Source organism: Canis lupus, chromosome 7, assembly GCF_003254725.2.
Source record: "Canis lupus dingo isolate Sandy chromosome 7, ASM325472v2, whole genome shotgun sequence".
NCBI classification, from domain to species: domain Eukaryota; kingdom Metazoa; phylum Chordata; class Mammalia; order Carnivora; family Canidae; genus Canis; species Canis lupus.
This window is the reverse complement of record NC_064249.1, coordinates 30,728,021-30,754,918: the sequence shown is the minus strand read 5'-3', so window position 1 is coordinate 30,754,918 and position 26,898 is coordinate 30,728,021. Positions and strand designations below refer to the sequence as shown.

General features: G+C 37.0%; 1 protein-coding gene across 6 annotated transcripts in view; it reads left to right on the top strand.

The window, feature by feature from the left end:
- Window positions 1–26,898, top strand: part of POU2F1 (POU class 2 homeobox 1) — a 187,918-nt gene that overhangs the window by 79,947 nt on the left and 81,073 nt on the right. For 4 of the 6 annotated variants that reach the window (XR_007411938.1, XR_003129217.3, XM_025430481.3 and 1 more), the window contains one exon: window positions 23,347–23,412. Coding sequence is in view for 4 of the 6 variants with exons in the window: in XM_025430481.3 (XP_025286266.1) it covers window positions 23,347–23,412 (66 nt within the window). In the remaining 2 variants the exon portion in view is untranslated. Of the gene's footprint in view, window positions 1–1,659; window positions 1,761–19,388; window positions 20,022–23,346; window positions 23,413–26,898 lie in introns of those variants that run through there. The other 2 variants (XM_025430484.3, XM_025430482.3) reach the window with 2 other exon arrangements.

Here is a 26,898-nt window from a genome sequence, read left to right as displayed (position 1 = left end):
CATTATTTTGCTTGATGATCCCAAAGATAGGATTTTTTTTTTTCTATCTGTTCTTTACTAAGATATCGTAATTGTTATTTCACTCAGTAAGTATTGAAACTTTAAACCAGTCTGAGGCCAGTACAACCCCTTTGCTATTGCCAGCTGTGCATGTTTCTATGGAAACTCAATAGGGGCCAGCAGGATTACTATTGTAAGGACCACACCTGGCTTATTTGCATCCAATTTAAGTTGGGGAAATTTCAGAAGAATAAAAGGTCTGTAGATGTGTCGATGGACAGCCAGAAAGAGCTTGTTTGTAACCATCATATTGGTCTAAAGAGGAAGAGTTGGGTGGTTTTCCTTATTCATTATAGTTCATGGTTTTGGAGGGCTTTGGTGGGTATGTTAAAATTTGTATTTGTTTTGTGTATTTGTCTCGTGTTTTGTTTCTGTTTTAGGAATAGCCTTTTAAATGAAATATCCTAATTTATATCTTTAATTAAATATCCTAATTTTATGATATTAAAATTCCCTTAAAGAATTTAAAGTACATATGGATCAGACTCTTTTTCAAGGAAGAAAGAATTTACTTTCTTTCCAGTTGTATAAGGTAAAAATATCTTAGTTTTTGACACTGTTGCAGAATTATGGCAGAATTTTGTGTTGATCTCCACTTTCAAGTGTTATGAGCTGCTGTGAACCCCTTCTTTCACAAAAAATAAGACAGTTGGAATTATTTACATATTTGATTTTGTTTGCACCATTGAACTTAAGCTTTGTTTCAGAGTTTCATAAATGGTTAGGACCATCACTGAATGTATAGGAAAAAATTATATGTACTAGTTACATGAGCATAGAGTACAGTTATATAAAACTTAGATGCTTTTAATTAACGTTATACCACTCAGTTATACTAATTTATACTAGTACTAAATAGTTATGCTAATTCAAGCATAGCTATACAGTACAGGTACATGGCAAATAACAGTTAGTGCATGTACCCACTCTTCTTCCTTGGTTAAGGCTGCTTGAACTTTTTACTTGTCAGGATTCTGAGATTTTCTGGCAAAGAATGTAGTGGTCAGCCAGTGATGGTGAATCTCCACACTTGTGTGTGCCAAGTATTTCTTGTCTTCTAGAGACAAAATGTAATCCTGTACCCTTTTTTCAGAATATTTTACAGTGATAGCAATATATATTGATCACCTGCGAACTTATATGTGTGTATGTATGTATGCATATATATGTGTGTGTGTGTGTATAGTGTATGGGTGTGGATAAAGCCAGTTGAAGTAGATACTTGTACATTTGGAAGTAGGTAGCATTTTGGATTTGGGGATTTTTTTATTAGTGAAATCTACTCTGAAGAAAAAACTTTGTAGGTTATTTTATTCAGCTTTATGAGAGAGTAGCACCTTGTGTAATACATGTTCCAAGAAATTTCTATATACCTCCATGTTCCTGAAGTAAGGGCAGGTGCTAATATCCCTATTTTGTAGATGAGGAAATAGGCACAGGAGAGGGGGGCTGCCTCTAATCCCTTTATGTTTAGGCAGCTAAACACACCCTGATGGGTAGTCCAGTGTTCCCCACTGTGTATAATTGTTCCCCCTTGAAGTGTTAGGTTATTTTATACAGCTTACTCAGTCTTGCCTTTTTCTCTTTTTGTATTCATAGACTGGAAAAGTAAGAAGAGCTTTCCTGCCTTTTTAATTACCAAACTACTCTCAGTTTTCAATGAATCAATTCAAAGAAAGAATGCAGTCTTTCTATACCTGGTAAATATTTTCTGCTCCTAAAAGCTATTAATTTAGTAGCCTCTGATAAATCCAGGTGTTTGTGATGATTGCCTTTAATTTTGTGGAATGACTATAAAAATGACTTATATATATGATATGAACTCTGAAATTTATTTGATATTTATTGATATGATGGAGTGATGTTTCGAATGCCTGTGCCCTAGCCAGCAACAGAAAATATTTTAGGATTGGCCCTAGTATTTAGATTAGGTACTCTTGGGTGTTGTGAGGTTTTTTGGATTTTTTTGGAAAAAGTTGTGACATTAATGTAAATAGGATGCATAAATATATTATTTTGTTAAGTATTCTCTATTTAAAAGTACTTATAAATAATAGTTTTATAAAATTAATCTAGGAATCAGAATATTAAACCTACATTTTACCATTTTACAGATGACCTAACTGAACTTAGATCAAGTAACTTGCTTAAGAAAGTTCAGCCAGCCAATGTATAGCTGAGATCAGAATTTAGATCAGAGGCTACATATTTTGATTCCTACTCTAGTGCCTTTTAAAAATTCTTATTTTTTAAGTACCTTATTTTTTTTTATTTTTTTAAGATTTTATTTATTCATGAGAGATACAGAGAGAGGCAGAGACATAGGCAGAGAGAGAAGCAGGGTCCATGCAGGGAGCCCCACTGTGACTCAATCTCGGGTCTCCAGGATCACACCCTGGGCCAAAGACAGGCGCTAAACCTCCGAGCCACCCAGGCATCCCTTAAGTACCTTAAATAAGAATTAACATGCCCCTAGGCAGCCCAGGTGGCTCAGCGGGCTTAGCGCCGCCTTTGGCTCATGGCGTGATCCTGGGGTCCTGGGATCGGGTCCCATGTTGGGCTCCCTGCATGGGGCCTGCTTCTCCCTCTGCCTGTGTCTCTGCCTCTCTCTCTCTCTCTTTCTCTCTCTCTCTCTGTCTATCATAAATAAATAAATACAGTCTTTTAAAAAAAAGAATTAACATGCCCAAGAGAGTGAATAAACCATAGTGAATTTTTTTTTTTTTTTTTTTTTTAAGATTTATTTATTCATGAGAGGCAGAGACATAGACAGAGGGAGAAGCAGACTCCTCACAGGGAGCCTGATGCAGGACTCAATCCTGGATCCCAGGATCACGACCTGAGCTGAAGGCAGGCGCCCAACTGCTAAGCCACCCAGGTGTCCCCCGCCATAGTGACATTTCATATGGGTCTTTTGTAAAACTTATGATGTTAATGTAAGAACACAGAAGACAAAATGGATTAATATATGCTACATAAAATATTTTATCTATTGACAGCCATTAATTAGCTTCTAGGTACCATTAAACCTTTTAAATATACTTTATTTAAGCCTGAGGTGAACCTTTGGGCATATTTTGGACCTGTTCTGCAGACGAGTAAACTGAGTCTTTCAAAGAGTGTGCTATATAGGGCAGCCCGGGTGGCTCAGTGGTTTAGCGCCGCCTTCAGCCCAGGGTGTGATCCTGGAGACCAAAGATCAAGTCCCGCGTTGGGCTCCTTGCATGGAGCCTGCTTCTCCCTCTAACTGTGTCTCTGCCTCTCTCTCTCTGTGTCTCTCATGAATAAATAAAATCTTAAAAAAAAGGGCAGCCCCGGTTTAGTGCCGCCTACAGCCTGGGGTGTGATCCTGGAGACCCGGGATCGAGTCCCACATCAGGCTTCCCGCATGGAGTCTGCTTCTCCCTCTGTCTGTGTCTCTGCCCCTCTGTCTGTGTGTCTCTATGAATAAATAAACAAAATCTTAAAAAAAAAAATCTTAAAAAAAAAAGTGTGCTATAGCTTAGGATGTTAGAAGTGGAGTTTAAACCCAGTTCTCTGTGACTTCAAAGCCCATTACTAAGCTGTAAAGCCTGTTGATTTTTTGGAATTAAAACTAATCATAAACCCAACCTCTCACATGTTAACTGATGCCGATTATGGAATAATTTCCTCTCATAATTCACCCATCCAAAAATCTGAGCATTTTAGGGACATATTAAGGTAGTATAAAGAAACCAGGTCTTCCTCTATAATGATTTTAACTATAGGAATCATATTAGCTATTTTTGTAATGTTATTTAGAGGTATAGATCTTATACCCCCTTTAAAGAAGAAAGGTATTTATGAAATATTTTATATTCTAAACATATGCTTAAACTAACTCAAGTAAGTCCAAAGGTATATTTTGTGTGACTGAACATTTGTCTCCATATTTTTACTTATTGTAGTTGATCAGTGAGCAATGATTTTTAAAATAGACCTTTCAAAATTGGTTAAGAAATCTTAATGAAAGAAATCAATGTTACAGCAAAGATATCATCCAAAAATTAATACATTTCAAATGTCTGACTGCTTGGGGATAAATAATAGCTTATTATCTTAAATGAAATTGTAATGATGAAAATATAAAGAAAGTTCCTTCTTTAGTAAAGTACCCAGAATACTGAGTTTGCCCGGACCAGGTGTATCTTTGCCTTAAAACATGACTTATACCCTGAAACTTACCTTTCCCCACGAATCTTTGACTGATTTAACACCATCACCTGCCTGGCCAAAAGAGGGTGGGGATGCATAGAATGTAGGCAATGAGATACTAAAAATTTGTTTTATTAGTACCTCATGTCAGTTAACTTTTATTTCTGGTAGTGTGGAGAACTTACAGCAAAGAAATGTAATTTACGTGCATTTTAATCTGTACTATTCAAAATGAGAAATTACATTAGCTTGCCTGGTATTTTTCTGTTTTGGGCAGTCATATGTTAGGACTCTATAAAAGGTGAGATACATTGACAAATTTCCTTATTTTTTTAGTTAAATTCTTTCTAACTAACTGGAGCTTGCAAAGATGGTGTGAAACTTATTGATATTATGACATTGTGAGAAGATTACAAAGTTGCTTCCCTACTTTTATATTGCAACTTTGTATCATCTGAGTAGAAGGGAAGGAAGTGAGGCAGGGCTGGGACAGCTAATGCATACTGAATTCCTACTCTTTTGGGCATCTACTAGGCATGTTTTTTAGTGGAAGCGTAGAAGTACAGGAAGTAGAGCAAAGAGAATTTGTACTATGTACAAAATTAAGCCTTGCATTTTGTTTAGATGCTCAGTTTATTGATCTACCATATTCCTTCATCATCTGCCTTTGGCAGCACCAAATGCTGTTGGTTGGTTGTAGTGCTCTGAGTCACAACTACCTGGGATTGCTCTTTTATTGCTTATGTGGCCATAAGGGGATCAGTGTTCTGGATTTTGTTTGGTTTTGGTTTTGGTTTTTTTGTTTTTGGTGGGGATGGGGTCAAGTTTCAAATTTTCAGAAAACTATAGTTAGCTATATTGTACTATTTAAAATTATGCTTAAAAAATTGCTTAGAGGGTAGATCTTATGTTAAATGCTCTTGCCACTCACAGAAATTTTTAATGAAGAAAAAGGAGGGAAGGAAACTTTTGGAGGTGATGGACAAGTTTATGGCCTTGTTTATACTCTCACAGGTGTATACTTATCTCTAAATTTATCAAGTTGTATACATTAAATATGTACAGCTTTTTATATGTCATTTATAACTTGACAAAGTGTTTTTCAAAAAAGGTTTTAGAAGAGAAAAATCCTACTTCTTAAATGTTATTTAAAGATCAAAACATGAGAAAAAAGCAGAAATCAGCCATGTTCAGATGGTTGTAAATTAAGTCTGTTCTTACCATATACAGCAAAGGGAATTTTTGGGCCTATGGATTAAAAGTCAATTAGAAAACATAAAAGTAAGGCAGCCTGGGTGACTTAGTGGTTTAGCGCCACCTTCAGCCCAGGCTGTAATCCTTGGGACCCAGGGTTGAGTCCCACGTCGGGTTCCCTGCATGGAGCCTGCTTCTCCCTCTGCCTGTGTCTGTGCCTCTCTCTCTCTCTCTCTCTCTCTCTCTGTGTCTCTCATGAATAAATAAATAAAACCTTAAAAAAAAGTTTAAAAATGGGAAAAAAAGTAGAAATGTTCAAGAGCATCACTTAAAATTTTTTATTATAACAGAAAATTTTTGACAGTGGTATTTATTAAATTATCAAAAGCATAATAATACCATTATCATTTTCATAATTATTGGTTATTTAAAAATAATTTATATTCTCATTTTAAATTTAAAAATAAGCATGAGTGATAACATGATCTTCATTTTTCAAATGAAGAGATTAAGGTTCAGATGTTATATTAAATTTTCTAGGGATGCCATAGGAAAATGCCACAAACTGGGTGGCTTGAATAACGGAAATTTCTTACCTCATAGTTCTGAGGGTAGAAATTCAAGATTAAGGTATTAGCAGGGTGTTGGTTCCTTCTGAAGGCAATGAGGGAGAATCTGTTTCATGTCTTTCTTCGCATCTTCCCTCTGTATCTGTCTCTGTGACCAAATTCTCCCTTATTATAAGGAGTTTAAATCAGTAGTGTTGGATTGGGGCCCACCTTGTTGACCTCATCTTAACTTGATCATCTGCAAAGACCCCATTTCCAACTAAGGTCACACAGATCCTTGGGGTTAGGCTTTTAGCATCTTTTGGGGGACACAATTCAACCCATAATAGATGATAAGTCTTTTGCTCAACGTCTCTAAAGTAGGAAAGTTAGATTGCATAGTAGTGCCAGTAAAATAGTAGTATTAAAAGAACGTAAAATATATATAAAATTTATTCACTGGGGCACCTGGGTGGTTCAGTGGTTGAATGTCTTTCTTAGGCTCAGGTTGTGATTCTGAGGTCCTGGGATTAAGTCTCACATTGGGCTCCCCATAGGGAGCTTGCATCTTCCTCTGCCTATGTCTGTCCCTCCGTGTCTCTCATGAATAAATAAAGTCTTAAAAATATATATTTACTGGGGATTCCTGGGTGGCTCAGCTGTTTGGCGCCTGCGTTTGACCCAGGGCGTGATCCTGGAGTCCCGGGATCGAGTCCCACGTCGGGCTCCCGACATGGAGCCTGCTTCTCCCTCCTCCTGTGTCTCTGTCTCTGTCTCTGTCTCTCTCTCTATGTCTATCATAAATCAATCAATCTTTAAAAATATATATTTACTAATATTGCCTTTTGTCTGGGTAGATTTTATTCAAAATTAACTGAGTTTCTAAAATATTTAACAGAGGGGCACCTGGGTGGTTCAGTCAGGTAATCATCTGCCTTCAGCTCAGGTCGTGATCCCAGAGTTCTGGGATCGAGCCTCCCCCCACCCTCCATCGGGTTCGCTGCTCAGCCAGGAGTCTGCTTTTCCTTCTCTGTCCTGCTTATGCTTTCTCTCTCAAATAAATAAAATCTTTTAAAAAATAAATAAAATATTTAATAGAATTTTAGGTTATGATGGGTTTCAAGCTCTTTTTTTGGTATATGATGTGTTTCCAACTGTGGAAAAGCTGTTCAGTTCTTAGTGCTTGCATATGAGCTTAAATCTGAACTTCCATTCATGCAATGTGGAGCCTTAAGATGTGGACTCCTCCTCCATACCTTGAGATGTCCATCAGAATATTGTTTAAATTGTTTCAGGTGCACTTTGACCATAGATAATCTGTGCATTTCATGATCTATAAGAATTGTAGTGTTGTCAGTGTTAATATGCACCTTGCAATCAGATTTCTGAGGGATGGAGAGGGCAGGGCTCCACTAGAAAAATAACAAAACACTGGTAGTTTGTTTAGCTGCTCCCTTCCCCCTTTTTTCTTTTCTTTCTTTGCTATTGTTTTATTTTGATTTTAAATCACTCCCAGTACTTTAGTGAATAACATAATACCACAAATAATGATGTTCTGCTGCATAGCCATGATACAAACATAAAATGTGGGAAATTAGCAGTATCACTTTACTATCCACTAATTCATAGGCCTGATTCAAATTTCACAAGTTGTCCCCAAAATATCCTTCATAGCAAAAGTATCTAATCCAGGATTTTACATAGCATATAATTATCCTATCTCTTTAGTATTCTTCAATCATAGTTCCTTAGTCTTTCCTTGATTTTCAAGACTGTGACACTTTAGAAGAATATATTTTGTGGAATGTCTTTAAATTTGTGTTTGATAGTTCCCCATGATTAGGTTCAGATTATGCATCTGTGGCAAGAATATCACAGAAGTGATGTGTTCTCTCCATCTTTTCTGATAGTGTACAATTTTGATTTGTCCTTTGACAAGTGATGTTAACTTTGATCACTTGATTAAGGTGATGTTTACCAGGCTTTTCCTCTGTAAAATTGTGTCTTTCCTTTTAATTGCTTAATATTTTGTAGGGAAACTAAATTTTTATCATCAAATTTTTGCCCACTACATAGAGTATTTTGACTAAACTTTTGATAATGATGATAATGAGAGTTTCCAAAAGCTGATTTTCTGTTATTCTTTCTATATTTACTATTTGGCAATCTGTAAGGAAAAACTTTCTCTTTTCCTTGTTTATTTATATCAACATGAATTCCTATGAGTAATGGTTACAATTTTTTCTTTTAAGATTTTGATTTATTCACTTGAGAGAGAGAGCACAGAAGGAGGGGGACAAGCAGGCTCCCCACTGAGCGAGGCTCAACACAGGGCTCAATCCCAGGACCCTGAGATGACCTGAGCTGAAGTCAGACACTTAACCAACTGAGCCACCCAGGTGCCCTGGTAATGGTTAGAATTTATTATTTTCATTTATTTTGTTCATATTGTCCAAAATTTGATCAATGGGAGGCCTTTCAAACTTGCTTCTCTGTCTTTTCCAAATATTCCCATAATTTTTAAAGCACTTCCGCTACTAATTTTTTCACCAAAACAGTAAAAGAAAAAATATAAAGTCTCAGCCTAGAAACAAAAAGCCTCAGTAAAGAAATAGAAAATATAAAGAACTACGTGTACCTGGGTGGCTCAGTGGCTGAGAATCTGCCTTTGGCTCAGGTCTTGATCCCGGAGTCCTGGGATCACGTCCTGCATCAGACTTCCTCTGGGGAGCCTGCTTCTCCCTCTGCCTATGTTTCTGCTCTTCTGTCTGTGTCTCTAATGAATAAATAAATAAAATCTCTAAAAAAAAAAAAAAAAGAAAAGAAAATCTAAACTAAATAGAAATTTTAGAACTGAAAAGTACAGTAACTGAAATAAAAACTCACTGGATGGGCTCACAGCAGAATAGAGGGGACATAGAACAATGGAACTGGAACGTCAAACAGTGGAAATTACCCAATCTAAGCAAGAAAGAGAAAATGGAACAGTAAATGAACAGAGAGCACAGAGACCTATGGGACTATGACAGAAGGACCACAGAGGAGGAGAGAAGAATAGGGGCAGGGCTGGAAAGCTTTGCAGAAGGACTGGCTGAAAACTTTCCAAACTGGTCAGAAGGCACAGACCTACAGATTCCAGGATCTGAGCAAGTTCCAAACAATATAAACCCAAAGAAGTAATAATAAAATGTTGAAAACTAAAGACAAGAGAAAAATCCTGAAAACCATAAAAGAGAAATGACACCTTTCCCTATGGAGAAAAACAATTCCAGTGATAGTGGATTTCTCCTCAGAAACCAAGGAGGCCAAGAGGCAGCAGCATAACATTTTTCAAGTATTCAGAAACATAAAAATTGGGGCACCTGGGTGGCTCAGTGGTTGAGCATCTGCCTTCAGCTCAGGTCATGATCCTGGGGTCCTGGGATTGAGTCCAGCATCAGGCTCCCCATAGGGAGCCTGTTTCTCTCTCTGCTTAATGTCTCTGCCTCTCTCTATGTCTCTCATGAATAAATAAATAAAATCTTTAAAAACAAAACAAAACAAAATGAAAGCTAAAAATCCCAAGTTCTTTATTCAGCAAATACATCCTTCAGGAATGAAGGGGAAATCAAGACATTCTTAGATGAAGGAAAGCAAAGTAAATTCATCTCCAGTAGACCTACCCTAAATGAATTGCTAAAGAAATGAAAAATGTAGTTTTAAATCAACAGAACATATTTAGGACTTGTGTACCAAGACTACCAAATGCTGGTGGGAGACGTCAAGGAACATACAGGGAAAAGGAGAGATACACTGTGTTCGCATGTTAGAAGACTCAACATAGGAAAGTTCACTTCTCCCCAAATTGATACACAGGTTTAATGCAATTCCTAACAGAATCCCCCCCTATGACTTTTAATAGACAAGATTATTCTAAAATTAATATAGGAATGCAAAGGAATTAGAATAGCTAGCAAAATTTTGAAAAAGAAGAAAGTAGAGAAAATCAGTTTCTCTAATTTCAAGACTTATATAGTTGCAGGAATCAGGTCTGAGGATGTTGGTGGAGAAATTGACATGTTAATCATTGGAACAGAATACAAAACCCAAATAGGTCTACACAGGCATAATTGACTGATACGTGACTAAGGTACAAAAACAGTTGGAACAGAGAAAGGAAAATCTTTTAGACAAATGATTTAAAAAAAACAAAAACCAACCTTTAATCTTCACACTAGGAAAAAAAAAAAACATATAAGAAACATGATACCAGGGACACCCGGGTGGCTCAGCAGTTGGGTGTCTGCCTTTGGCTGGGGGCCTGATCCTGGAGTTCCAGGCCCACACTTTGGGCTCCCTGCATGAAGCCTGCTTCTCCCTCTGCCTATGTCTCTGCCTTTCTCTGTGTGTCTCTCATGAGTAAATAAATAAAGTCTGAAAGAAAGAAAGAGAGAGAGAGAAAGAAAAGAGAAGAGAAGAGAAGAGAAAAGAAAAGAAAAGAAAAGAAAAGAAAAGAAAAGAAAAGAAAAGAAAAGAAAAGAAAAGAAAAGAAACATGACACCAGAGGGGCAGCTAGCTGTTTCAACCAGTGGAGCATGCAACTCTTGATCTTGGGGTTGTGAGTTCAAACCCCATGTTGGGAGTAGAGATAACTTAAAAATAAAATTAAAAACAAAAACATGATACCAGAAATACAGCCTACAAAAGAAAAAAAAATTGAAAAAAAATTGATAAACTAGACTTTATCAAAACCAGCCATAAAAAAAGGATGAGATCTTGCCACTTGTGAAAACATGGACGGACCTAGAAGGTATTATGCTAAGTGAAATAAGCCAGACAGAGAAAGATACCATATGATTTCACTTACATGTGGAATCTAAGAAACAAATGAATAAACAAACAAAAAGTGGAATCAGATCTGTAAATACAGGAACAAACTGATGGTTGCCAGTGGGGAGGGGTTGGGGGAATAGACAAAAATGGGGAAAGGGGAACGGGAGATAACAGGCTTCCAGTTATGGAATTGAACAAATCACAGGAATAAAAGACACAGCATAAGGAATATAATCAATGGTATTGTATTAGCATTGAATGATGACAGATGATAGATACACTTGTGGTGAGCATAGCATAACATTGTTGAATCACTGTTATATTCCTGAAACTGATGTAACATGTGTCAGCTGTACTCAACCCCCCCCCCCACACACACACACACAATGAAACTCAGTCCTAAAAATGTAAATAGTCCAGAAGGGATATTATGGATTTTTAGGAAAATCCAAAAGAATGAAATAGACATGTCACTGAAGAGGATATACTAATGGTAAATTAAGCATATGAAAATACATTCCATATTACTAGCCATTAGGGAAATGCAGATTGAGACCACTTGAGATGTCACTACATGTTAGAACAGCTACCATGAAAAATAATGACAGTACCAAATGCTGATGTAGATTTGGAGAAACCGGATCTCTCATAGATTGTGGGAATCTAAAATGGTACAGCCATTCTGGAAAATATATGGAAATTTCATTAGAAACTAAATATACACTTACCATGTGGCCCAGCAATATCACTTCTGTGCATTTATCCCAGAGAAATAAAAATATGCCCACATAAAAAGATATACATGAATATGCTTTACATATTATAGATGAAAGTCATTTACCAGACATGTCCTTTGCAAGTATTTTTTTCCCTGTGTGGAGCTTGTGATCCAATGTACATCCCAAATGTGAATGTTCGTAGCACCTTTTTTTTGGTAATAACTCAAAACTGGGAACAACTGAAAACTCTTTCAATGGGTGAATAAACAAATTATGGTACATCCATACTATGGAACATTCTGTTCAGCAGTAAATAGAAATGAACTGTTGATACACGGGACAACTTGATTAGATCTTAAGGGTATTATGTTGAATAAAATTATGCCAATCTGAAATGGTTGTATACTCTATGATTCCATTTGTATCATATTCTCAAAATGACAAAATTATAAAGATGAATGACAGATTAGTGGTTGTCAAGGATTCAGAATAGCCGGAAGGGGAGGAATGAATATGCTTATAATGGGATAGCAGGAAGGAATTCTTTGTGATGAAATAGTTCTGTATTTTGAATGGTGGTTATGTGATCTACTTATTCATGTGACAATAAAATGACATAGAACTATACATACCTTTTATACCAATGTCATTTGCCTGGATTTGATGGCATATTGTAAGATGTAACTAGTGTGGAAACTGGGTAAAGTCTTTACAAATTCTTAGGAATTTCTAACTATTTCAAACAAAAGAGAGATTGTCATTGCTATAGGATTTCAGAGAAATAGTTACCTGACAAGGAGAGGAATAAAGGAAGATCTGAGGTCATAGCTTTTGAACCTGTTTTATAGGATGGATAGACTTTTTTCATGAGTTGATTTGGGGAGGGAAAGATATTTTAGATTGGGAATCGGTAAATGTTAATGGAATGGTGCTACTATACCGTTGATACTATTAAAGCATATGAGTAACATCCAGTTAGTCAAAAGAACATTTTAATTAGTTGAGTAGAGGAATGTGTCTTTAAATTTTTTATCTCTGGGATGCCTGGGTGGCTCAGCTGTTGAGCGTGTCTGCCTTCAGCTCAGGACGTGGTCCTGGAATTCTGGGATTGAGTCCCGCATTGGGCTCCTGCATGGAGCCTGTTTCTTCTCTCTCTGCCAATGTCTGTGCCTCTCTCTTTCTGTGTCTCTCATGAATAAATAAATAAAATCTTTAAAAAATAAAAATAAAAACATAAATTTTATATCTCACATAGACTCTGAGATACTTGTTACCCTTGTATTTTCACACAAATTTATGAAACCTGAGAGTAAGAGACATAGAGAAGACACAAATCCCCAATATCATACATGAAACCTAATACTTCAAAAGGGATGGATGGGAATCATTAAAGTAGCATATGGTTTCAAAAAATAATAATAAAATAAAAGCCTGTATTTCATGGGTTTAAGAAATGGAATCAGAGAAAAAGTCACAATGCAGTTGTTAAAGTAGGAGAACTCTAATTTTAGCCAAAGATGTCAAGACAAATTATAGGCTTGTGTTAAAGCTGTGTAGTCACCTATTCTTTTACTCCATGGAATTTTCATACTTGATGATTGTGTTTTTGGATGATTGCTTAATATTTCTTTCTATTCAGTTGTAAGCTTTCTGTGGCTCAGCAGTGTATCCTCAATTCCTATCCCACTGCCTGGCAGCACCTAGTAAATATTTGTTGAATGTGCTCATGCATGAAATCAATGACTTTGCAAAAACTCTTTAAACTAGAACAAAGAAAAGACAGTTATAGAAATAAACAGGATGATAAGGAAGGCTAGACAGGTACATGTAATATGATGGTAAAACTTTGGTAGAGCTATGCGAAATTTAAACTTCACAACTAAGAAATTCAGGATTGGGTTCTGTAATGATATGTTTCCTAAAGGATGCCAACGTGTTCGATTGAGCAATAGATGAGCTACGTACATGACTGTAGTAACGTATGTTGGCAGAAATTAAGGAAAAGAGCAGAAGCACCAGCCACTGCATACTATCTGCTGTGATAGCTTTCTTAACAAACTAACACTAAATAAATGACTCATTAGATTAACTGCTGCCTTGAGGATTTCTGCTTAAAACACACCGTGATGCCCTTCAGCATGTTGAATACACTTTTCAGTATGTCTCTGCATTTCTGCTGCAACTAGTCAAATGGTATGATCAACAGGATCATGACTTGTTTGTGTTCCCAAGCCTGTTCCAACTGGTGGTACTTATTTTAGTTACATGATTTAAATCATTATATAAGCTAAGGAAAACAGAAGAGATGATGTTTCTGTGAAAACTTAAGTTGAATGTTTTGAAAAGAATAGATAAAAGGTAATGACTAAAAATACTGCTGAATTAGATATGAAAAGAGCTGTAAAATATTAGAGATAAATTAATTATTCTTTAAAAAAGAAAGAAAAAGATTCTGTACCCAGAGTGCTTGACTTGTTAAGTTCTTGCATTTTTTTAAAGATTTTATTTATTCATGAAAGACAGAGAGAGAGAGAGAGAGAGAGAGAGAGAGGCAGAGACATAGGCAGAAGGAGAAGCAGGCTCCATGCTAGGAGCCTGACTGGATCGCGGGTCTCAAGGATCACGCCCCTAGGCTGAAGGCGGCGCTAAACGGCTGAGCCACCTGGGCTGCCCCTTGCATTTTTTTTTTTTAAGATTTTATTTATTAATTCATGAGAGGGAGACACACACACACACACACACACACACACACACACACACAGTGGCAGAGACCTAGGGAGAGAGAGAAGCAGGGTCCTTGCCGGGAGCCTGATGTGGGGCTTGATCCCGGATTCCAGGATCACACCCTGAGCCGAAGGCAGGTGCTCAACTGCTGTGCCACCCAGGTGTCCCCTTGTCTTACCGTTAAAGCAGTTTTTCAATCTGTGGGTCATCAAGTCAGTTTCGTAGGTTGAAATCAGGAACCTTTTTTTAAAAAAACAAGGATAGGGCAGCCTCGGTGGCGCAGCGGTTTAGCGCCGCCTTCAGCCCAGGGCGTAATCCTGCAGTCCCTGATCGAGTCCCACATGGGCTCCCTGCATGGAGCCTGCTTCTCCCTCTGGCTGTGTCTCTGCCCCCCCCCCCCTTTCATGATTAAATAAATAAATAAAATCTTTAAAAAATAAAAAAATAAGGATATACCAGATTACAATCATACTGCGTTACATCTAGAAAGGAGCATCATTTCACGAATTTTTTTTGAGTTTTTAATGTTCTTAATATATATGTAAACTGTGAAAAGCTTGAAAAACAAAGCTTAAGAAATTGAAAACAGAAATACTAGAGTAAGTATAAAGGATATGATTTACCCAAAAAAGGGCACTGAAATTAGTAGATTCAAATTTTTAAAGCAAGTCTACCATCAAAAGATTGTTAAATACATATTAATGTACTTTATGTTAACGTGAAATATTTAAGGTATGTATATAATGGTTGTATAGTATTTATTTTAAGTTGACCTTTTTAATTGACCAACTACAAATCTCCATGTTATGGGTAAGAGTTTTAATATATTTTATTTTACTTACTTTCATCTCATGCCTCCTCATTACATCTTTTTCTCCTGCTTTCTCTGTCACTTAATCGTGTGACCTAGAGTCATTCTTTAGGCCTCAGTTTGGTTTTTAGGAAATAAAATTATCCTTTAGATCACTTATTTGGCAGTGCTTATTTGCCAGAATGATAAATTCTATCTTGGTGTTTGCCATCTAAGATTTTTTATAAATAGCAGACATTCTGTTTTCATAAATCTTTTTTTTTTTTTTTTCTTGAGCACTGAAATCCTCATATTGCAACCTTAGGGGGCATCATTCACATATATTGTGATATACAGTGCATAAGAATAGTGTTGGTGCTAATACTCATTACTTGATTCTGGATCTAAGAAATTTCCATATCCCGGAATGATCTTTTGTATTTGAGCATTAGTAAATTATTTTAGGCTGTCTGTGGGTGAGGAGTTTTGGGATTAATTTTTTTGGTAAGATAACAATTTATAATTCTTGAGGTAATAGCATTTTTATTACTGAGCATCTGCTGACACAGTGTCACTGTTTTCTGGAAGGAAGCTAATAAGGAGACTAAAGTAGTGGCAGATTTTGAAAAGAGGTGATGATTAAAAAGGATATCGATGTGTAATTGAGACTGCCTAGGAGTGAAAGCAGTGGAGCTAGGAGATGAAAAATCCTACCAAGAGGACAGTTGCTGAGTCGTACATTCCCATCCATTGGACTAGGTATACAGGCAGTCCAGGATAGCATGTACAAATGGCTGTTCATCTGGTATGTGACCAGGTTGGAATTTGATAATTTAGGTAGGTAGAGTACAGGCCTACCTCAGTTCACTCATATACAAAAGATGTATTTTAAAAAGCTAGTTTGTAATTGAGTTGATACTGTCATCAGTTGCCTTTCTAATGAGACCTAGACTAGCCCATAAGATCATGAGTGAAAAGTCACTCTAATACAGATGGTGTTAGCCATGAATTGTGGATCCTCAAATATCATTTCTTCCCCTTCCCCCTTTTAAAAGAAAAGGCTCAGGGGTGCCTGGCTGGCTCAGTTGGAAGGGCATGCAACTCTTAATCTCAGGATCATTGAGTTCAAACCTCACAGTGGATGTAGAAATTACTAAAATAATAATTAAAATTATAAAACAACTCAGTTTTAAGCATAATTTTGAAGTACGTGAATTTTAACTTTGTCTTGCAGCTCCTTTTTATCCTTCCATATGCTACTATTTACTATTTTCTACTTTCTATGAACCCTGTGCTCCCACCCCTATCCCCTGAGTCCAGGTCAGCTAAACAGCATTTACTTTATAAGAGTATTTACTGGCCTTTTTCCAGTGGGAACAATTATTACCATACTAATCAACTCCTAAATGAGGTGTTAAAGGAAAGCAGTTGAATTGGATTAATTTATGCTGAAATGTGAATGACAGTTCTACCAACTTTACAGAAATTTTCTTTTTTTTTTAAAGGGTATTCTTTTTAGGTTAAGTTTTAATCTGATATTTCAGACAGAGGACCATATAAAGTGAACACTTGAGCTTTGTGGGGAAAGCTGTCTGTTCCCTTCTTTTGGATCTAACTTTGCCATGTTGAGGGAGTCCAGGGGAGAAATAGATGGCAGCCATTCTCCCCTAATCCATCTATAGAGGCTTAGACAACCTTCTCGTATTTAAACCTGCCTTTTAGAATGTGGAGAGTACCTGCATCAAGGGTGGTGAGTGGGAGTTTTCTTGCCATCCCTGTTGTAATCAAGTCCACAGCATGGGTGAGGCTTCCTGTCACCCTGGATACCTGCATTTCAGCATCGGCCTTCTTTTGCCCCCTCTTCCTGTTCCTGGGGTGAAGATAATGACTTTTGCAGTAGAGGGGACAAGGTTCCCTCTTGGGAGAACAGCCTCTATGATGGGGAGCTATAGGCCCCCTGCTATGCCGAGGCCCGTGGGACTCTTGGCTCAAGGGAGTAGGTTTTTACACTGCCAAGGTCCTATCCCTGCGAGGTACCTTCCGGCAAACACTTAGTTGGCAGTAATTATCTGGCTGCAGCTTCAGATCACACTTAGCTGATTTATGAAAGACCAAATTGGTATAAGAAAGATAGTTTAGAGGTGTTGATGCAAATAGCATAAAAAGTAGATGGTAAGTTGCAAAGATTGTAACTATACAATTATAGTATAGATAGTATAGATACTATACTCTGTGTCTATAATTATAGTATAGATAGTATAGATACTATACTCTGTGTCTATAATTATAGTATAGATAGTATAGATACTATACTCTGTGTCTATAATAAGCACAGGCAGTAAATGTAAAATTTTATGAAGACAAAAGAGGAGGGAAAGAAACATATTGATAGCTACTATTTTCCAGTCACATTCATCATTTCTTCTAATACTTTCTCACCAATAGCACTTGTATAGTCCAATGCATTCGAACCTCATTTGAATTTTATATTTCGTTGTATAATATAGTCTTGATTGTTTTACTACAAAGTGTTGTGAATTATTACTGGATAAAATTGGTGCTCTTAAAAGATGTAGCATGTTTGTCCTGTCCCCAGGTACAGCTGCATCATGCTCCACTCCATGATCTAGTCTGAGAGGCACAGGCACATTTATCCTCAGGGCAACCTCATGAATAGATATTACCATTTTACAGATGAGAAAATCAGGGTTCAAAACGGGAAGGAACTTGGTCTCACTGGGACTAAGTGAAGTGACAGTGTTCAGTTTCTCCCCTCAACCCTCTCCTCAAGGATTTTGTGCTTCTACAAAACAGAAAAGCTAGCAATATAAATAGAGTGCTTATCTAAAAGTTGAGAAGTTTTTGGTTCTGTTCCTGCATAATTTATTGACTTGTAAAGAAATCTTTTTAAAGGTCCATGATAGAAGTCTTGTCTTTCATTTCTACATATGCATGTTGAATTTAATTTCACCCTTAACGTTGGAAAAAAGTACATACATATTTTTAAAAATCAGACATTTGGCATGTTTGAAGACTAGTTTTAAATAAAAACAGTTATTAATGGGATAATACCCTGGAGAACTCTCTTCAATTCTAGTGCACTCTTCTGTGTATCTGTACAGACTTGACTTTTAAAGACAAAATCTGGGCAGCATGGGTGGCTCAGTGGTTTAGCACCTGCCTTCAGCCTGGGGCGTGATGGAGCTGCTTCGCCCTCTGCCTGTGTCTCTGCCTCTCTCTCTCTGTCTCTCATGAATAAATAAATAAAATCTTTAAAAAAAACCACAAAATCTTTGTCACCAACTATTAGTGTCTTCACTACACTGACAACAAGCTATTTTAATCTGCTACCTTATTTCAGCCCCCAGTGCCTTCTCCTTCCATAAGTATATAACTTGGCCACAATGTGTGATAATAGCCAAGAGCTCAGATTTTGATGTCAGTAAAATCCGATTTTAAATCCTGACTCCAGATTATTAGTGTAATATTGGTTAAAATGCTTTAGCTTGCTGCTCACTGTGCCTCAGTTTCCTTTTATTTATTTATTTTTTTAACAAAGTAGTAATACCTACTTCATGAGATTTTTTTTTTCTTACTTCATGAGATTTTTATAAATTTTCTCCCAAGTTGTCTATGGTGTTTACAGTAGAATGTCGTATCATATCATGTCATATCATGCCTAAAAAGTTTTGGGCTGATATTTTTACCTTGTAAATTCACTTTAAATTGAACAGATACATTCTTTAGTAAAGAGTATAAATATCTATATATATAAAGAGTATACATATATGTATTCATGTACATTAGATGAACTTTACTTGAAAATACTAAGTCCATAATTTATTTGACCCATTTTTTTAATGATATTGTAAAGAACAAAGTGCCTTCATACTTTAGATTGATTTTGATGGGGGAAGAATACTGCATAATATATGGCATTCAACTAATCTATTCTGTTGATTTGGTAGTATAAAAAGATTTATCGATGATGAATTTCCATACTCTTGAAAATAATTTTATAGCTCTTCCACTGCTTCTGGATTTATATTGTTGCCTTGTTTTAAAGTAAGACTTTCCCTAGTGTATGTTAATATTTGGAAAATTCCCTATCAGTAGGCTAGCACCATCTTGACAGCCCTATGTTCTGCTTCTACCTTGCTAATTGTTTCCTTGGGATTATTTGGATTGTGTAGAAAGCTTTTTGCAAATCCTCTTATTACTGAAGTCATTGTTGCCAGCAGGAATAAGATTAAAGGTGCTTAAGTCTGTAGAGTTGTTTCTAATTTGTACGTGTCATTTCAGTGCCATTTTAACAGAACTCTGTCTCCTGTCTCTCCCTTCTCCCCCGGTACTATCTCAAGTTAGGTCCGAGAAGCCAGGCCATTGGAAGAAATCTCATTTTATCCTCCTAATTATTATGCTGGCACTCAGGAGATAATTTTTCCCTTCATGCACTGCCAATTAATATGCAAATGGACTGATAAATATTTATGCAATGATTTAAATTATGCAGGGAGTGCTTTCAGTGTGTTCTGTAAATGAATTGTTCGTGGACTTCAAAGTGCTGGCTGCTGTGCTAACGAGGAGAGATTTGCATAAGGCCCTAATCACACGCATACTGATTAAGCTTCATTATGGAAACTGCCAGCTGCAATCTTTGTTTCTATTTTATTACAAAAAGGGGAACTTTTCATGCTTCAGTTGCCTTGACAATGTCAGTCCTAGCTGGTAGGAGAGACTAAAACTCCTCTGAGCAACTGAAGTTTCCTTATTCAGTTGAAGATTGCTATGGTGTAACTGAAGTTGTATTTTGCTTCTCCCCCAATCCACTTTCCACCTCCCACCCTTGTTCTCTTAAGAACATAGTGTAGATTTATTAGAAATAGTAGTACCTTCTTTCCCCCACCCCAAACTGCTACCTGTTTCTTCCTTGCTCTGGACTGTGGGAACCTCTAGAAGATTTCACAGCAATGCTGGACTGCAGTGACTATGTTCTAGGTGGGTACCAGCACAGTTCTTTCTTATAAGCTTTAATATGGAAATAGCGCGTGTGGGGTTGACTATGCATAAATACTTAATCGCATATGCAACCAACTCGGGGGAGGGGGAGAGGTGGATTGAGCAGAGAAGGAAGAAAGCATTTGCAAGGCACGAGCATACTTGAATTTGCAGTAGGTCCCTCCCTATCACTAGCTCTTCTGGTTCAGAAGACATTTTCAGTACATAGTGTAGATTTGGAATTCAACTTAAACAGAGTACATTTTTGCTTTTTGGAAATATCTATTGGGAGCATTTCATATAGTTCTAAAAAACACTCAAAATCTAAAACTGGTATAAAGTATACCTAAATAATGTGACATATTAATAAAAATGTTTTGCATACCTAATGTGAATGTCTTCTATAAAAACCAAAAGTGCATAGTGAAAAATAAGATGGAGCCATAGTGCAGAATGGCTCCCATAAATACTAATGCAGAGGGTAATTGCAGTGGTACTGCAATAGGACTGTTGATCAGTTTCCAGATTTGAGAAACCACCAAGTTTCCAAAATTTGGCTGATATTAGCCTTTTTTATTTAAAAAAAAAAATCAACTTCTGTTCTTGAGAAAACAATTTTAAGTGCTGGAAAGCCTATTTTTAGAGTTTTCTCTATAGAACAGCAAACCTTTTAGGGAAGGGAGTGTGAGGCTTGATTATATAAACTGTCTTTGGTAACTGAGATTTAAAATAGATTGAGACACATTGTGGCTCATGGTGGCCCTATTTTGTGTTGAGATTTGTCTGTTTTGTATGCAAAATTCTTGAAACCTCTTTAGGTCACTCTGGTTACCTGGAGAGTCCGATGATATAAACTTTAGGTTAAAAACCTTTGCAAGTGTTTTTTTTTTTTCCTATGTCATTTTTCTCACTTGAAAATTTGTGGCTTGACCCCCATCCCCAATCTCCTTCACAGTTGCTAAGGATAAAATTAAATGATAGTTCAGAAAATGTTTACATTCTTAGGAAGAAAGAATGGCCTAAACTCAAGGCAGTAGTAATATTTGTATAGCACAATAAAAACTATGATTAAAGCAACAAACTGGTGTCAAGAATTCAATCCGAAAGTAATTTGTAGACTGTGTATTATATTCTTATACAGTCAGCTCACTGTGCCCACAGAGAGAAAAAGCTTAAATATCAAAAAAGAACTTACTTGTATTTACTCTTTTACATCTATTAAGTTGGAAAGTCAAGAAAGGAAAGAAAAAATATCTTTTTGAAATACTTTTGCATTATATTTTAGAATGAGAAATTGTATCTCTTATTTGTAATTAACAGTGTCATTTGAATAGTCTTCACACTGTTGTACAGTTAGTCAGAATTTTGATGTATTTACATGTGTATGTATGTGTGAAGTACTTTTGTTACATGTCTTAAGTTCTTGACAATTCAATAGAAAATGCTTAGAAGATTCACACAATACCTGTGACATAATTTTTAATTTAGATGTGTGGAAATTAGGATATGAATTGCACAAGGACAAGCTCATGACTTGTTAAGAATTATTCCTACTTCTCTGTGTAAAAGATATGTGGAAAAACTGTTTTTATGAATAATAACTGGTTCATATTTTTGCCACTTCTTTTAACATACATTCTGAAGGCAGTAATGAGCAGAATGTATGTTTAATGGTATATTAACATTTGTTGTGATCTTTGCTGACATTCATAAGATTTGGTTAAGTCATTCAGAAAGCTGATTTTCACTAAGTTGTACACCTGTTCCTTTCAAACCTTAGTATGCTTCCAGTGACATTTAAATTTTTCTGTACAGTAGGGGCACGGAAGTTGTAGAACTACTCTCATTTATGACCACAGAAAAACGAATTTGAACCCTTTGAACATCTGAAGAACAAACCAAAGATATGATAGAACTGCCTAAGACCATAAGACAAACTTTTAAAAAAAAATTAGAAAAGCTATTACACAGCTTCCAGGTTGGAAATGAAATTTATGGGAGGAGGACTTTTGATTCTCTCTCATCACTTACACATTTATGTAAAGCAACCATGGACAGCATGGGTGGGACTTCTCATGATTGTGATTTCCTACTTAAACATTGAAGCAGATGGCAAAATGTACTCTTCAGTGAAAAAAAAAAGCAAATAATCTATTTAGTCTCAACTAATAATTATAGTTAAATGGTTTTTAACCCAATAGGAGAAAAGGGAGAACTTGCTTTATAGTCAACTTGAATCTAAATATGTTAAGTTTGGGTTTACAGTAGAATAGAATGAGGTATATATTAAATGTGTATTTGGGTTTTACCCTATTAAAAAGTTGGAAGAAAAGCAGACTTGTTCTTATCTCTTGTATATCCTCTGGGATAACTAATAGTGCTTCATTAAGGAGATAATGTCTGGAGGTTCATATGGGATATTGATCAGATAGGTGATATTTTTAGGTGTGTGTGGTTGTGGTTCAATTTTGAAATTATTAGATGTATCTGTTATGCCTTATGGTACAACTTCTTGTTCTGGTTTATGATTGAGATACGAATTTGACATATTCTTATTTTGACACATGGTTAGTTTGTCTGGGCAGGGAGTAAATAAGGAGTTTTTTTTTTTTTCTTAGACATGCTTTCTTATTATTCTGTTAGGTTGAGTTACTGTCCAATTTGTTATGAAGATTTTGGTTGTAATTAAGAAATACCTTTGCTTATGGAAAAATAAACTTTATTTGAGAATAATGTGTTTTAGGGACACCTAAGTGGTTCAGTGGTTGAGCATCTGCCTTTGGCTGAGGGCATGATCCCGGGGTCCTGGAATCGAATTCTGCATCAGGCTCCCTATGGGGAGTCTGCTTCTCTGCCTATGTCTCTGCTCCTCTCTCTGTGTCTCTCATGAATAAATAAATAAAATATTTTTTTAAAAGAGAGAGAATAACATGTTTTACTTTGTAGGGTGCTCGGCCTAGCTTTATTTCTGTAAAGTATTTTATGATTCATACGACATTTACTCCATTTACATGTTAGACTCTAGTATAATTTTTTCAGGTTAGATTTCAGTTATCTTTGTTAGAAGAACATTAAAATTCTTTGGAAAGACAATTTATTTGTGGATCACTTCAGGGTTAAGGGAATCCTGAATTTCTTTCAGATAAACTTTTATTACAATTTCTAGTGTTTTAGCTTGACCCTCTCTTTGAACTGTAGGACTGTAACAGTCAATATTCTTAAACCTGTCCTTTGCCACAATTTTCCCTCCCTAACCACATCTCCAATTTTTGAAAAGCTTCATTCACCTCTGATTTTGTTTTTTCACCTCTGATTTTCATTGCAGACTCGAGAATGAACAATCCGTCAGAAACCAGTAAACCATCTATGGAGAGTGGAGATGGCAACACAGGTAAGAGATGGTTCCCAGATCCAGCTTTTAAACTAGATCTAACAGAGTTAACAAAAGAAACTTTCCATTAACTGTGACTCCTGTTTGGCAAATAAAGACCAGTTGTAGTATTGAGTTGTCAAATATAATTTAGTGCTTGCAGGAACTGGTATTGTATTTGTTTAAAATTATTTGCAAATTACTTCCATCTTTTTGTTACTATTTATCAGAGAAGCTCTGAAGTAGTTCAGAGAATAGTCCTTTGGGGTCAAGTAGTTCTGGTATGAATTAGGGATTTGTGGGATGCCTGGGTGGCTCAGTGGTTGGGCATCTGCCTTTGGCTCAGGTCATGATCCCAGGATCCAGGATCAAGTCCTACATCGGACTCCCTGCGAGGAGCCTGCTTCTCCCTCTTGCCCCCCTCTCTCATGAATAAATAAATGTCTCATGAATAAATAAATGAATCTTTTTAAAAATGAATTAGGAATTTATTATTTACTGGCTTTGGACTTTGGGCAATTTCCCCAATTTTTTGAGACTACCACTATAAAATGAGGATAATATATTTCATAGGTCATTGTGAGTATTAAAGGAAATGGATTAAGCACAGTGCCAGGTACACAATAACCATTCAGTAAAAAGTTGCGTTTGTTACAGGTGTTAAAATAGTAAATGTTATCTACCACCCCCCATTCAATATAAAGTATTTGGAAGTTATAGTGTCAGTAGACAGTTAAAAACACATACTGCAGGACGCCTGGGTGGCTCAGCGGTTAAGCGTCTGCCTTCAGCTCAAGATGTGATCCTGGAGACCTGGGATCGAGTCCCACATTGGGCTTCCTGCATGGAGCCTGCTTCTCCCTCTGCCTGTGTCTTCTCCCTCTTCTCTCTGTGTCTTTCATGAATAAATAAATTAAAACACACACACTTGTTTCTATTCCTAATATGTTCTTTTATTCGGTAAGTTAAAAAAAATTTTTTTTTATTTTTATTTATTTATGATAGTCACACAGAGAGAGAGAGAGAGAGAGAGAGAGAGAGAGAGAGGCAGAGACATAGGCAGAGGGAGAAGCAGGCTCCATGCACCGGGAGCCCAACGTGGGATTCAATCCCGGGTCTCCAGGATCGCGCCCTGGGCCAAAGGCGGGCACCAAACCGCTGCGCCACCCAGGGATCCCAAGTTTTAAAAATTTAAATGTAACTATTGATTAGGAGAAAATTAATATCATGTAAATGAGAAAACTGAGGCCCCCTGAGAGAAAGGTAAATCCGTGAAGGACCGAATGTCTCCACAACCCATACTCTTAATTCTTCACATTACTCAGAGGACATTTAACTGTGTGTCTTTATCATCTGCAAGAGATGGTACAGGGATTTCCCCAGTTTCTGGTGGAGACATAAAATAATGAAATGTGTGAGAAGGGAATTCTGTGGGCAGAGTTACACAAAGTAATAGTTTCTAATGTAAACTAGGTTTATCACTTGCAGAGAGGGTTGCCTCTTTGACCCATAATTTTAAAAATACCTAACTATGAGAGTTATAAGAATGAGAGTCACTCTGGAAACAGCCTTTGTTTTCCACCTCTACTGACCATAACATGTTTTAATTAGAAGTTGATGAGTTGAACCAGTATAGCAGTTCCTGCCTACATATCTTTCCATTCAAAATTGTTCTATATCTGGAGATCCTTGTTAACCTTTTCGTTTCTAAAGTATACATGTTTCTTTATGGGTCTTCCTGTTGTACCGACCATGTCACTCAAAATACTGAGGCTAGCCAGGTAGACTGCTCTAGCACCTCCTGAGGAGGAGAAAGGAAGCATTCTGCGCTGTCTAGGTGGTTAGCCGCAGCCTCATTTTTGTTGTTTCTTTGTCCTCTGTTTGGGTTGTGTCTTGCATTATTTTGTAACACTGGTCCATCTGCCAGTGCTTTGGCCATCTAGCTTAGGTGTGGGATTTGTCTGCAAAGAGAAACTGGGCAGTCGATCCTTTAAAATAAAACATTAGGGGAGAGTGTGCAGGGCACTCCTGCCTTAAAAAAACTGCTTCAAAGGAGAGGCAGGTGTTTCTAAGGGAAGAAAAACATGATGGAGAACAGTGAAAATGTCTCTACACCTTTTGAAACTCCAACTAATGAGACTTATCAATAGCTACCATTTATTGAGCACCTACATATAATAATTTCTCAATGACATGTTTTTAAAAATCTTAAGCACTGTACCCATTACTTGATTTCAGTTTTGAGGGGTTTTTTTTTGTTGTTGTTTTAAGATTTTATTTATTTATTCATGAAAGACAGAGCCAGAGACACAGGCAGAGGGAGAAGCAGGCTCCATGCAGGGAGCCCAACATGGGACTCAATCCTGGGTCTCCAGGATCAGGCCCTGGGCTGAAGGTGGCACCAAACCGCTGAGCCACCTGGGCTACCCCAGTTTTGGGTTCTTTTTTTTTTTTTTTTTAAGATTTATTTATTTATTTATGATAGACACATACACAGAGAGAGAGAGAGAGAGAGAGAGAGAGAGCCAGAGACACAGAAGGAGGGAGAAGCAGGCTCCATGTCGGGAGCCTGATGCGAGACTCGATCCCGGGACTCCAGGACCGTGCCCTGGGCCAAAGGCAGGCGCCAAACTGCTGAGCCACCCAGGGATCCCCAGTTTTGAGGTTTTGAGTTCTTAATGACAGTACTATAAGTTAGGTATTATTATTTCAAGGAATAGGAAATTGAGACACAAAACCAGCCAGGAAATAAAGGCAGAATGAGGATTTACACTGTGCATGTGGTTTCTCCCATGAACTGCAATAAAATAAAACAAAAGCTTAAGCAATGCTTTGTATATATATTCAGGTCAAAACTATTTTCAGAACCATATATAAGAGAAATTCTAGCTGGAGCACTCGCTAAAACAGTCTCATGAATTGTTTTAATATGCAGTGCATGGCGAACTCCTAAAGCTGAGCAGCATCACTATAGATATTTACTTATTGATGTCTCTAAACTGAGCATTTGTTGCCTTTGTAAAATTATAAATCACTTCCATGTTACAGACCTTTACATGCACTTGAAGATAACTAAAATCTTGAATATCAGTTTCTGAAAAAAAATTTTTTTAAAGAATTTGTTTATTCATGAGAGACACAGAGAGAGAGGCAGAGACACAGGCAGAGGGAGAAGCAGGCCCCTCACAGGGAGCCTGATGCAGGACTCGATCCCTGGATCTTGGGATCATGCCCTGAGCTGAAGGCAGATGCTCAACCGCTGAGCCACCGAAGCTCGGGGGTCTCAATTTCTGAAATGTTAAGGGCCTATCACTAGTATCTCCCACTAATGTCAGTTTGTTAGTTTAGGAATATAAAAATTACATTTGAGTTCCAGTTTGCCTATTAAAGTACAATGTTCATTATATTAGATATAGGGCAGCCCTGGTGGCTCAGCGGTTTAGTGCCGCCTTCAGCCTAGGGCATGATCCTGGAGACCCGGGATCGAGTCCCATGTCAGGCTCCCTG